Source organism: Ursus maritimus, unplaced genomic scaffold, assembly GCF_017311325.1.
Source record: "Ursus maritimus isolate PB19 unplaced genomic scaffold, ASM1731132v1 scaffold_13, whole genome shotgun sequence".
Lineage (NCBI taxonomy): Eukaryota > Metazoa > Chordata > Mammalia > Carnivora > Ursidae > Ursus > Ursus maritimus.
This window is the reverse complement of record NW_024423675.1, coordinates 19,101,945-19,114,325: the sequence shown is the minus strand read 5'-3', so window position 1 is coordinate 19,114,325 and position 12,381 is coordinate 19,101,945. Positions and strand designations below refer to the sequence as shown.

Genomic DNA, 12,381 nt, shown 5'->3' with positions numbered 1-12,381 from the left:
AATATCTTTCCAACACCTCCTTTCACATTCTGTAATCTGCTATAAAAAATCATGTTTTAGATCAGTCTGGAGTTTAGCAAATAAATACGATTTGTTCTAAATATTTCATAGTTCAGTTCTGTTCAAGCCACTCTTATGCATGACCCAAAAGCTGCAGTGAAAAGATTACTCCTCCCGGAAAAAAGTGAGAAGAATATTTATCATCAATAATTTATATTGTCACAAGGTTATAAAACTGATGTATTATCTTTGCACAAATGCTGAGTAAAATGTACAATCAGAGTAATAAAAAATAACCTGTTCAGCATTATTAAAACCTGGGAAGACTTAATAACAAATTCAACATAAACGAAAGAAACTTCAGGAACCTACCCACTTCAGCTGAGTCAGTTTTATAGCTAATTTGTTTCTGAAGCAAGGCAAATTGTTCTGGGCATATCTGCGTTGGGATAATCAGAATGCTGTGCTGACTTCATAGTTCAAACCTCTTCCCCTCACTTTCCTTTTATTTTTTTCACTTCTAATATAGCCTTTGAAAACTTTATATAGAAAAAAGTGAGGAGGGAAATGCAGAGAAGACGATTTTGAAAAATTTCCTTTCAAAATGGGTAGGTAGGACACTTGAAAGGGAGGAGACAATACATGTGAAAATAATCCATTATGAAGAAAAGCTTTACCTATTTTTTTTGACAGGAGAATGGGTTTTTATTTTTTATTTATTTATTTATTTATTTATTTATTTATTTATTTTGGTCCTCACTTCTTTTTTTTTATGATTTTTTTTTTCCTCTGCTTTGCTCTTGGTTTTTTTTTTTTTTTTTAATGATTTTTTATTATATTATGTTAGTCACCATACAGTGCATCCCCGGTTTCCGATGTAAAGCTCGATGATTCATTAGTTGCGAAAAGCTTTACCTATTATGATAAATGCTAGTTTTGAGGACGCAAAATAAAAGACATGTGACCAGATCTCTCTTCCAACAATGGAAGGCATATTGAAAGTAAGTTAGTAAATCGATTGTAGTATTAAAATGAGTTTTAAAAAATAGTGTAATGTGTGGTATTTGCTTATTACATTTGTCAAAGTATTTTCACTATAATTTCCTTTAGTCTTCACAACTACTCTGTGAAGCAGGTCGGGTGGGTCTTTCCTTTGATCCATAGAGGGGAGATGGAGACAATGGGATAGGCCTCAGGCTGGGCTGCAGTGGGACCCTGGGGGTCATTCCCAGATCAGCGCACCAATCCTCTCTCTCCCAGCTCAGCTGACTCCGGCCCCTGGGACCTCAGAGGCAGCCAAGGGAGAGGCTCCCGAGAGCGACTGATTCTCTAGCTGTCCCTTTCCAAGCACAGATCATGCCCACACCTTGCAAGGAGTGCCAGCCGCTCTGAGGGAAACGTTGAGGTCCACGACGAAGTGGTGGCCAACGGCACTGGTTGTGGTGTCAGAGTGATCTGAGTTTGAATCCGCAGACCTTTCTTTACTGTGCATGACTTTAGGCAATCTCTCTGAGCCTCAATTTCCTCATCTGGAGAGCGAGCATGCTTTGATTTATTCCAAGGGGTTTACTGACGGTTAGATGATATAAAGCAATAAAGGTCTTAGTCTACCGCCTGGGTCGAAGAAAACACTGGTGACCTGGTGTCTGGGATGGATAGATCACCGTCTCTTTTGGCTTGGGGAATCTCCATCTGCAAAATGGGCGCAGGGTAGATCTCAGTCTTTTGGTAGCAAATATTACTTTGCTACAAAACCCTCACCACCACCCCCTGCACCGCCCAATTCTGAATGACCCTTGTTTTCAAAATGTGGGGACTGGAAGAACGGACCTGGAACCTTAAGAAATGTTATCAACCAGGGAAATTAAATAAGCAAGAGGGCAGGCAAGGTGAGGTAAGGATGGGAGAAGGAAGAGGCAAGGAAGTCTCAGCTCTGCTCGGAATAGCTACGGCTCCATGAGCAGTAAGGTGAACCACGCGCACACACTGTTCCGCGGGTCTTTGCTGGGACCCCCTAAAATGATCCTCCCCCCCTCCCCCGACCGCGGGTGAGACGCTGGGAAAGGACGCGGAGGAGAAAGCGCGGGGGGCGGGGTGAAGGCTACGGGCGGGGCTCTAGGGGAGATCTACAAGAGCGCAAGGGGCGGGGCTGTAACTTGGGGGCGGGATCAAGGGCGGGACCTCGCAGAGTTCCACGGCTGCGCGCGCCACGTCTCCCTTAGCGAGTGTGTAGGGGAGAGGCAGAGGGAGGGAAAAACCGAGCGGGGCGGGAACTATCTCTTCTCGCGATAGCAGGCGACGGCAGCGGCGGTGGCGGCGGCGTGTCCGTGAGAGTAGCGTGGGGGCGGGGAGGAGAGGCGGCGGCAGCGTCCGAGCTACGCCACACAGGGTCGGGGTGCTGGGTGCTGGAGCGCAGAGCGGGGTCGTGGCGGCGGTGGTGAGAAGAGAGAGGCGGAGGGGGGGGTGCCATGGCGGGACAGCAGTTCCAGTACGATGACAGCGGGAACACCTTCTTCTACTTCCTCACCTCATTCGTGGGGCTCATCGTGATCCCGGCCACATACTACCTCTGGCCCCGAGACCAGAATGCCGGTGAGTCCTGCGGGCAGCTGCCCGCGGACCCGCGCAGGCCCCGCCGGCCCCTCTGGGCCGCGCCGCCCCCGCCCAGCCCAGCCCCCAGCGCCGGGGTGATCCAGCCAGCCCGGCCGAGCCTCGCGTCCCGGCGTCCGCCGCTGGCGGGGCCCGGGCTCGCCGGTGTTCCCTCGGTTCCTCTCGGGGCTCCTCTCTGTCCCCGTTTCATTGTCTTTTTCAGGAGTTTCGCTTCGCTCCCTCTCACCCATTGTTCTGGGCGCTCCTTGCAGCCTCCTCCTGCCTCTTTGTCTTCTCTGCCTCTGATTTTATTGGTTATTTTTCTATACGGAGGGAGCAGGATGGGATGGGGAGGATGGGAACTGGGAGGTGAGAGAGGAGTTGGCAAAGGAGGAAGCCGAGCATGCAGGCACAACTCTGAGCTCCTAAGCCACGGTCCTCTTCCCTCACACCCCCGTTTCCCTGTTGCCGCTGTCGTTACAGATGTTTTGGGCACCGTATGAGCTGGGTGGCATGCTTTGGACTCCCAACTGAGCTGACCAACCGCCCCTCCCCCCGTGCCTTTCCCCTGTTGCTTTTTCATTTGTTCATTAACACCGTGGGGCTGGAAGCGATGCCGTTATTCCCCTTAGCAAAAATAGGCTGTTCTCTATTTCCTTTTCTTTGGAGTTTCCTGTTTATGGCGGAAAAAGTGCAAGTATGAAGGATTACGTCTAGTAGGTAGTTCATCTTGCAGGTAGTTGTCAGGTAGCTAGCTGGTCCATTCGCTTTTAGTTCTAAATCTTTTCATATTAAACACATGGGATTGGAACACAAAATAATATAGATTCTTTTCGAGGCATTTTATGTTGGACTGTACTAGAATATATGACAAGTGATAATCTTAAAGCTGATGGAACTGCCAGGCCCTAATAGGTTATTTAACAGTAACCAGTTGATTTGAGTATTAACACTTAGGGAAAGCTTTCTGTTTCACAGGAGGTATGCGAACTTGATGAAACATCTTTGAAGTTGGGTGTGGTGGAAGTCTCGGTTGTCCAGGTTATATACTCAGTTTGGGGGAGACTTAACAGTGAGGCATTGAAGCAGCTCAGAACTTGTTATGCTTTAAGACAGACTCAAATGTTCTGTAAAATTCTTGAGTTACATAATGGAATTAAATTGAATTTAGGATAAATAACAAAGGATTCCATTTTTTAGTACGTGTGGTAGTAAGTTTAAATATCCATTAGGTGCAGAAATCTGCCCAGAGTTACCAGTTTTCTTATTCAGTGGGTATTTTTTGAAAATTGGATTTTGGACTGTTGTGTCTTTTTTTCCTAAGTGTATTTAAGTTGTCTGGGTTCTTTGGACAGTGGTTGTATATAAATGATTAAGTCTTAATACGGTAATGGTTTCCCTTATTTGCAAAACCTATGCCATTCTAATAATTTTGAGTTAAAAGTGCACTTTTCAGTACAGTAGTTTATTTTCACTAAACCCTATGTGTGCAACTGATTGGAAGACAAAAAGGTATTGGGAGAGTAGGTAGGTTTGGTTAGAATGTGTTTCTCGAGAAGCTGCTGATTTCAGAAATTAGTCATTTTAATCTACACTGGATTTTTGAAATTTGAAAGTCCTATATATGTGGTGGGTTTTGTATTATGAAATTTGCCTTAAAACTTAGAGGCAAGTTATGCTTGAGATCCTTCAGCATATAGTTGGTCTTTGGAAAAGTAGTAGGGAATTAATAGTGACTATAGTTATTGCCTTCAAATGTTACTTTATTTAATCCTCTTAAAAATACAACGAAGTAGTACTATTATTATTATCTCTATCCTTAGGTGAAGAAACCAGAGTTTAGAGAGCTTAAGTAACTTTCTCTTTCGTGGTCTGCTTAGCTTCAAAGTCCTCTGTTGTCTCCATATTGCTAGATAGAAAGGTGTTGATTTGCCCCTATTTAACATCTGGCTCTGCTTCAGGCTTGCCTTAGTAAATGTGCATGTGTTGATGTATTTGTTTGGTCTTGCCCACAATTGCACTGTGAAAATTAAGGTGGACACTTAAATGCTATTTTCCTAATCATCATGAAAATTGGTGGACACCACTTGGACTATTTTTGTGTATCTACAATAATGGGGTTGTTTCTTTAGGATTACAGTGCTATTAAAAGGATGTTTTTGTCATAATAACCTTTTTCTGAAGTTCAATTTGCGATGTCTTGAGCATCAAAGAGAAATCTTAGAATTATTAGGTTCACCCAAAGCTCTGAAAGTTTTTTTCAGATGTTTGCAGCAAAATAATTTGGTGACTTGTATCAACAGGAGGCTACTTAAAATCTTGATTCTTCTTATTTAGAAAATAGTCATTAATATGGCATATTAATTTGAAATATTGGTTTGATTATTGGTGCTGTTTTAGACCCTCAAGGGCTTGTAAAGGTAGGGACACTGTACTGTCTTTCTGAAATCTTAAACATTCTGAAATATATATTTCCTCGAGGGTTTTGAATAAAGGATGTGGACCTGTAGTAGTATTTTTGATGACCACAACAGGATATTTTAATATTTTGATTTTGAAGCTTATTTTATTTCATTTTCTTTTGAAACTGTAAGTAGTCAAATACAAAAATGTAGGCATAGGAGTTTGAATTTTAGAGTTCTTATGGCAATCTTGACTTTTCAGGGATACGGTCTGTAGGAAAGCATGAAAAGGGTTTCTTTGCCAGTAATTATACATTTTTAAAGTTCAGTGTAAGTAATCTTTGTTTGGTTTTTTAAAAAGATGATGCATGTGGGTCTTTTAGTTTCAAGGTTTAGTTGTTTCAGTGTTGCTCTTCTGGAATTATTGGACACTCGAGTCCATTAGAAAGCATGGCACCATTTCACAGATGGTAAAATCTCGGGTTTGAGAAATAGAAGTAACTTGCTCATTGGCATATTTGATATGTTAATTGAAGTTACTCTATTATCCAGAACACTGATGGAATTCTTTTGTCTTGATTTTTTGTCTAATCTACTGGGCTAAGTGCGCTTATAATTAATACCCCTTGTAGTAGTTGAGGGGTCCTATTTATCTTACTCTCCTGGTTGTTTGCAAATTGGCTGAATAAGTTGACTGAATACTTTTTCAGACCGTTATGGACAAAAGCTCTGGATGAAGTAATAACAGAGGGTTTAGATTTCCTTAAAACAGTGGTTCTCAACCCTGGCTCCATATTAGAATCACTTGGGGAGCTTTTAAAAACTTTTACCCACCCCCAGATATTCTGATTTAATTGGTCTGGAGTGGGTGCCTTGTATTGGTTTTTTAAAAGGTCCCTATGTGATTGTAAATTGTAGCTAGCAAGGAGGAGAACTCCCTTGGCAGTGGTCTTTTGCTGGAGTTGTCATTTTGTGAGATGGTGTATTTTTATATGTGCTCTTTGCTAAAAACAAAAATCACTAATGCCTTAGCCTTTTGGTTTTACATAGTTAAAAGCACTTATTATAGAACAATGCTGTAAAATTCTTGTAGTTGAGAGCCAAAAATATGTTAAAACGTTAATAATACAGGTTTACAGTGGTAGTTGACAAGAGAAAACTGCTTGCAATTATTAGAATTTCGGATAATCAAGAACATGCTTTTATTTGTTCCATAGGTGAAGGCTTATTGATCCTTTGAATTGAGATAAATTATATTATTACCTTTTCCAAGTTTTTGTTTTTTTAGCTGTTTGACCTTATTTTTTTAAAACTTATTTGACCTTACCCCTTATCTTACTTTTTCAAAACTGCCTTGTTTTGAAGCCTGTCTGGATCTGCCACTTTACTAACAGTGTGATCTTAGGCAAGTTATTTAACTTATATGTTTTTAGTTTACTCATCTATAAAATAGAGACAGTGAGTTACTTGTTTTACAGAATTAAAATGAGGATTAAACAAATAGATATACTGTACTCAGTTTTTTTCCCCATGGTTTGAAAGGATTAATGAAACTTAAAAAAAAAAGTTACATTTCTTTATTCTTTGCATGCCCCTTCTCAAACAGTACACAAGTGATTCAGCTCTCTGACTTGGGAATGTGAGTAGGAGTCCACTTTTAGTGCTTAATGGAATAAGAAAACTCTGAATTTGGAAAGTTAGAAGTTTTGGTTTTAAGTTCCAGCCTAGTCCCTATTTTGTTATTTCTGAATTCGGTCTCATTTTCTAGGTATAATAATAATATGCCCTATAAGAAGTGATTATGAGAAGCAAGGCAATAAATGCGTATAAACGTGCTTGCAAAACCAACACACTGTAGAAATTCCTTCATTAAGTAGATATTTATAGAGCATTAACTTTGTGCTAGATGCTGCTTCTGGGTGATGGATCAGACTTCTTAGTGCGTATAACGTTTTTCTTAATAAGTTGTATATACACAGTGCAGAAAAGCACACACAGAACAAAAATTGTTGTAATCCCTTCACCCAAAGGTAATGACACATTTTGGTGTATGCATCTCTCTCTTTTTGCCCCTGTGGGGATGACTTTAGACATTGTCCTTCCTCTTGGTGGGGAAGGCCCTATACTCCCTCCAGCTTGAGACAGGTGATTGTGATTCTCCTCATCTCAGCTCTGATGTCCATTTGAATATTTGCTAGCCCCAAGGTGGGTATGCTGAAAGCACTCACAACAGCACTTTGAGCTAGACTCAGATATTATCCCAAGTTTATTAATGTGAAAACTAAGCCCTAGAGAAGGTAAACAACTTACCTAAAGCCTTATAACTTCTAATTGGAAGGTTGGGTGTTGGATCCAAACCTGTCTTAATGCTCCAGTTTTCCTTGTTAGCCATTTCTCTTATACTGCCTCCTATAATTAATATAACACATTATAGTAAGTATTAAAATGGTAAGTGGAAAGTACTGTGGGAGCACAAAGGAAGGAATGAATAATTCTGTTTGGGGATTTGGGTGTTTCATGCAGAGGAGGTGATTTGAGGTAGGTCATAAAAGATAAGTGGGGAATTATATCCTTATGTAGGAGAAAGTATATGCAAAAGCATGGAGATGTCAAATAAATGGTGAAGATTTAATGTGCACTTAAAAGTAAATCAGCCATTTTAGAAAGCTTATACTTTGTTTTGTAAGTTATTGGGTAAACAGTGGAAGTTTCTAAGGTAATGACATGGTCAGTTTTGCCATTTTAGGAAGCTTATATTTTATCTTGTAAGATATTGGACAGACTGTGGAGTTTTTAAAGTAGGGTAATGACTTGGTCAGTTTTGCTTTTGTGGAGCATTGTGTGGAGAATGATTTGTCAGAAGAGGGTGGGAGGTGGTGGTTGCTGGGTGGGGAAAAACTAGATGGAGAAGGAGTCCATTTCAGAGGCTTATTATAAGTCCATTGAAATGTAGGGGAATGGGCAGATGAGAAAGAGAATTCTAAGACAGCTTGGACTATTTATATGGAATATAAAAGTACCTTGGAGGGAATGAGAGAGTGGAGTGCAGATTTTGAATTTCACTTATTTCTGTCTTTGCTTATTTCTCCCTCTCTTAAAAGCTGTTTGGTGATTGGCCCAATAATCTACTTTTATCAGTTTTGGGAATGAGTGCAGGGAAAAGGATGGGGATGATCATTTTTATTTAAATGGAAATATTGGCCTTATCTATTGATTTATCTAGGTTTCTAATTACAGGAGAGTTGATTATCTCAATCTCTTGTTGAGTGGATTTTAACAGAACAAAACTGGCGAATACCAGTTTTGTGTTCACAGGAATATATTTTATGAATGTTCATATTTTATTTAGAGCATATAGTCTTCCTAAGACTTTATTTATTTATTTATTTATTTTTAAAGACTTTATTTATTTATTTGACAGAGATAGAGACAGCCAGCGAGAGAGGGAACACAAGCAGGGGGAGTAGGAGAGGAAGAAGCAGGCTCATAGCTGAGGAGCCTGATGTGGGGCTCGATCCCATAACGCCGGGATCACGCCCTGAGCCGAAGGCAGACGCTTAACCGCTGTGCCACCCAGGCGCCCCTTCCTAAGACTTCAGATCTTGAAGGGATACTAGAGATCTGAGAAGTTTGAGTCATTTTATTTATATTTTTTTTAAAGATTATTTATTTATTTATTTGAGAGAGCGAGAGAGAGTACGGGCAAGAGGCGGAGCATGGGACAGGAGAGGGAGACACGTGGGGCTCCATCCCAGGACCCTGGCGTCATGACTTGAGGGGAAGGCAGACACTTAACCGACTGAGCCACCCAGGTGCCCCAGTTTGAGTCATTTTAAAATAAAGTCATTCTCCTCTGCGTTCTATCCTGACAGAAAGGGGTATCAGACATGTACTATATATACACCTAAGTTCTGCACAGTAGAGGGGACCAGCAGGGACCTTGGCAGTGTGAATTATGGTACAACATTTAGACTTTGTAGATGTGACAAACATTGGATTAGTAAATGCATTGCTTACAATTGTTTTTATTTAAAGGTCATTTTGGATACTTGCTTGTTCTTGGAAGAACCTGAAAAACAAAAAGATAGGCTTGTTTTCATTTTCTCAGATGTTTGTTCCCTTAATCCTACTTTTTACTCAGACATAGAGGAGGTCACAACAAATATATCTATATTGTACTTGGATTTCCTTTTAAAGAATGTTTCCTATTGTCAGACTTTATGGGTAAGAAATGTTACACCATCTCACCATCACATTGTTTCTTTGAAAAGTGTTGTTGGTTATTCATTCTCTTAAAAAGGTGTTCCTTATATTTTGAGAATTGTGTTTGTGTCAGTATGGATGGAAGGGATTTTCTCATGTAGATTCCAGATTTTTTTGGCGTTAGGTTTTTTTGCTTGGTTAGTTAAATCTAGTAGTTATCGATTGAGCCTTCACTGTTTGCCTATACTAGGAGGGCAGAAGATAAGAATATGAATGCAGTGTAAATATGATCCTGTTTAGATAGTTTGTAATCTAGGTAGGGTGGGAGGATTAGGATTAGACAAATACATGAATTATTATGTCCAGAGCACAACAAAGGAATTGTCAGAAAAGTGAAAACAAGTCTGTGGAGGTTAGCTAAAGTATTTGCATCTAGTTGGGAATGATAGTGGGGATCCAGAGGTATTTTGACTAAACTGTTAAAGGGTAAGAAAGATTTAATGGGTGGAATGGTGGGAGTGGTAGTGCAAAGAATAATCACATGAGGGGGGCACCTGGCTGGCTCAGTTGGTGGAGCATGTGACTCTTGATCTTGGGGTCATGAGTTTGAAGCCCCACGTTGGGTGTAGAGATTATTTAAAAATAAAATCTTTAATTAAAAAAAATTGTGAGGAAAAGTACAGAGGCTGGAAAGCATGGACTGTATTCAAAGTACAGCTCAATTGAAGCAGAATTCATTCAGTGACTAAGTGAGAAAAGGCCAAAAAAGTTGACTCAGGTCACATGGTGGAGAATCTTATATGCCTAGCTAAAGAGTTTATGTGTGATTTGGTTGACAGTATGTCATTTTTGGACATTTTAGAATGTATTTTTACATTTGTGCTGTATATGAATTAATGTAATAACATCTCATAGAATGAGAAAGAACAGAGATTAAGAAGCAGACAGGAGGTAATGAGGACCTGAACAGTGATGGTGGCAATAGGAAGATAAGAGACATAATTGAGATATTACTGAGGTGGAATCTTTCCCTTTTTTATGAAAAAAAATTTTTTTGTTGGTAAAGTGTATATAATGTAAAACTTATAGTTTTAGCCATTTTAAATGAACAATTCGGTAATATTAATTACATTTACAATGTTGTGCAACAATCACTGCTGTTTACAACATTTTTTTTTTTTAAGATTTTATTATTTATTTATTCGACAGAGATAGAGACAGCCAGCGAGAGAGGGAACACAAGCAGGGGGAGCGGGAGAGGAAGAAGCAGGGTCCCAGTGGAGGAGCCCAATGTGGGGCTCGATCCCATAACGCCGGGATCACGCCCTGAGCCAAAGGCAGACGCCTAACCACTGTGCCACACAGGCGCCCCTGTTTACAACATTTTTAATCACCCCAAACAAACTCTACCTATTGAGCAGTAACTCCCCATTCTTTCTTTCACCCCTGAAAAACTATTCTTTGTCTGTATACATTTGCCTATTCTAGATGCTTCATGTAAGTGGCATCATACAGTATTTGTCCTTTTGTGTCTAGCTTATTTCACTTAGCATAATGTTTTCAGGATTCATCCATGTCGTAGTATGTATCAGAACTTCTTTCTTTCTTATGGCTGAATAATATTCCGTTGTATGGCTATACCACATTTTTATTCACCTGTTGATGAACACTTGGGTTGTTTCCCCTCTTTGTTTATTTAAGTGAATAATGCTGTAGTGAACATTGCCATACAGGTATCTGTTTAGGTCCTTATTTTCAGTTCTTTTGGGTATGGTCCTAGGAGTGGAATTGCCAAGTCATATGGTAATTCTGTTCTATTTTAGCTTTAGCTTTTTGAGGAACTGCCAAACCGTTTGCCACAGTAGCAGCACCATTTACATTTCTACTAGCAGCATACATGGGTTCCAATTTCTGTATATCCTCTTCAACATATATTTTTCATTAAAAAAAAAATCATAGCCATTGTAATAGATGTGAAGAAGTGGGTATTCCACTGTGGTTTTGATTTCCATTTCCCTAGTGGCTAATGGTGTTGAGCATCATTTCATTTGTCTGTTGGCCATTCGTATATGTTCTTTGGAGAAATGTCCATTCGGATCCTTTGCCCATTTTTAAGTTGAGTTGTTAATCTTTTTTTGTTGACTTTTAGGTGTTCGATTCATGGTTTGAAATTATTTTCTTCCATTCTATAGATTGTCTTTTCACTTTCTTGATTATGTCCTATGATGCACAAAAGTTTTTAATTTTGATGAAGTCCAGTTTATTTTATCTTTTATTGCTTGTGTTTTTGTTGTCGTATCTAAGAATCCATTGGCAAATCCAAGGTCATGAAAATTTATCTCTATATTTTTTTGTAAGAGAATTACAGTTTTGTTGTTGAGTTGTGTTTATATTTTGGATGTTAACCCCTTGTTGGATATATCATTTGCAGATGTCTTCTCCCATTCAGGTTTCATTTCCTTTTTGTTGGTTTTCTTTGCTGTGCAAAAGCTTTTAAATTCCAATAGTTTATTTTCACTTTTGTTTTCCTTGTCCTGTATCAATTCTTTAGTGATTATTTGCTATTCCTTTGTACCGTTTGTAACTTTAGGCAAGTTCCTTAACCTCTCTGAGCCTCAATTTTTTTTTTTTAAGTATAGTACATACATATATATCCCCAGGGTTATTGGGACGTCTAAATGAGAAAATTCATGAATTCACCAAATATTTATTAGGCACCTACTGTTTGCCAGGCATTGTGTTAGGCCATGGAATGTGGGGTAAGCAACGGAGGTGGGATCTCTATTCTCTTGAAGCTTACATCCTGCTGTGGGGGAGATGATTGGCATACTACATATAAACAATAAAATATTAGATAGTGATATATATTGTGTAGAAAAGTAGGTGATTCAGAGAAAGTCTTCCTGAGAATGTTCCTTCAAGCCGAGTGACATAAGGAAGCCGGTCATTCAGGGATCTGAATTGGGTGGGAAAAGCCTGTTACTGGCTGGATGAACGGTTCTGTGTGCACAGGAGCCTTTAAGGCAAAAACGAGTTGGGCATATTCCATGAACAGAGAAGACCAAAGTGGCAGGAGTCTGCCGGGTTAGGAGAATAGGGATAAAGTCAGAGAAGGAGCTGGGGTGCAGAGCCTGTCTCTAAGCCAGGGTAAGAAGCTTGGATTTTATTTTAAGTTCAGTGGAAAACT

At 39.8% G+C, this 12,381-nt stretch overlaps 1 protein-coding gene across 2 annotated transcripts in view; it reads left to right on the top strand.

Moving 5' to 3' along the window:
• The first annotated feature begins 2,332 nt into the window (after positions 1-2,332).
• The window catches only part of SEC63 (SEC63 homolog, protein translocation regulator), a 70,502-nt gene continuing 60,453 nt past the window's right edge, over positions 2,333-12,381 (top strand). The window contains exon 1 of one of the 2 annotated variants that reach the window (XM_040627596.1): positions 2,333-2,592. In XM_040627596.1, the coding sequence (XP_040483530.1) occupies positions 2,469-2,592 (124 nt within the window). In that variant the 5' untranslated portion in view covers positions 2,333-2,468. The remainder of the gene's footprint in view (positions 2,593-12,381) is intronic. The other variant, XM_040627597.1, reaches the window with a different exon arrangement.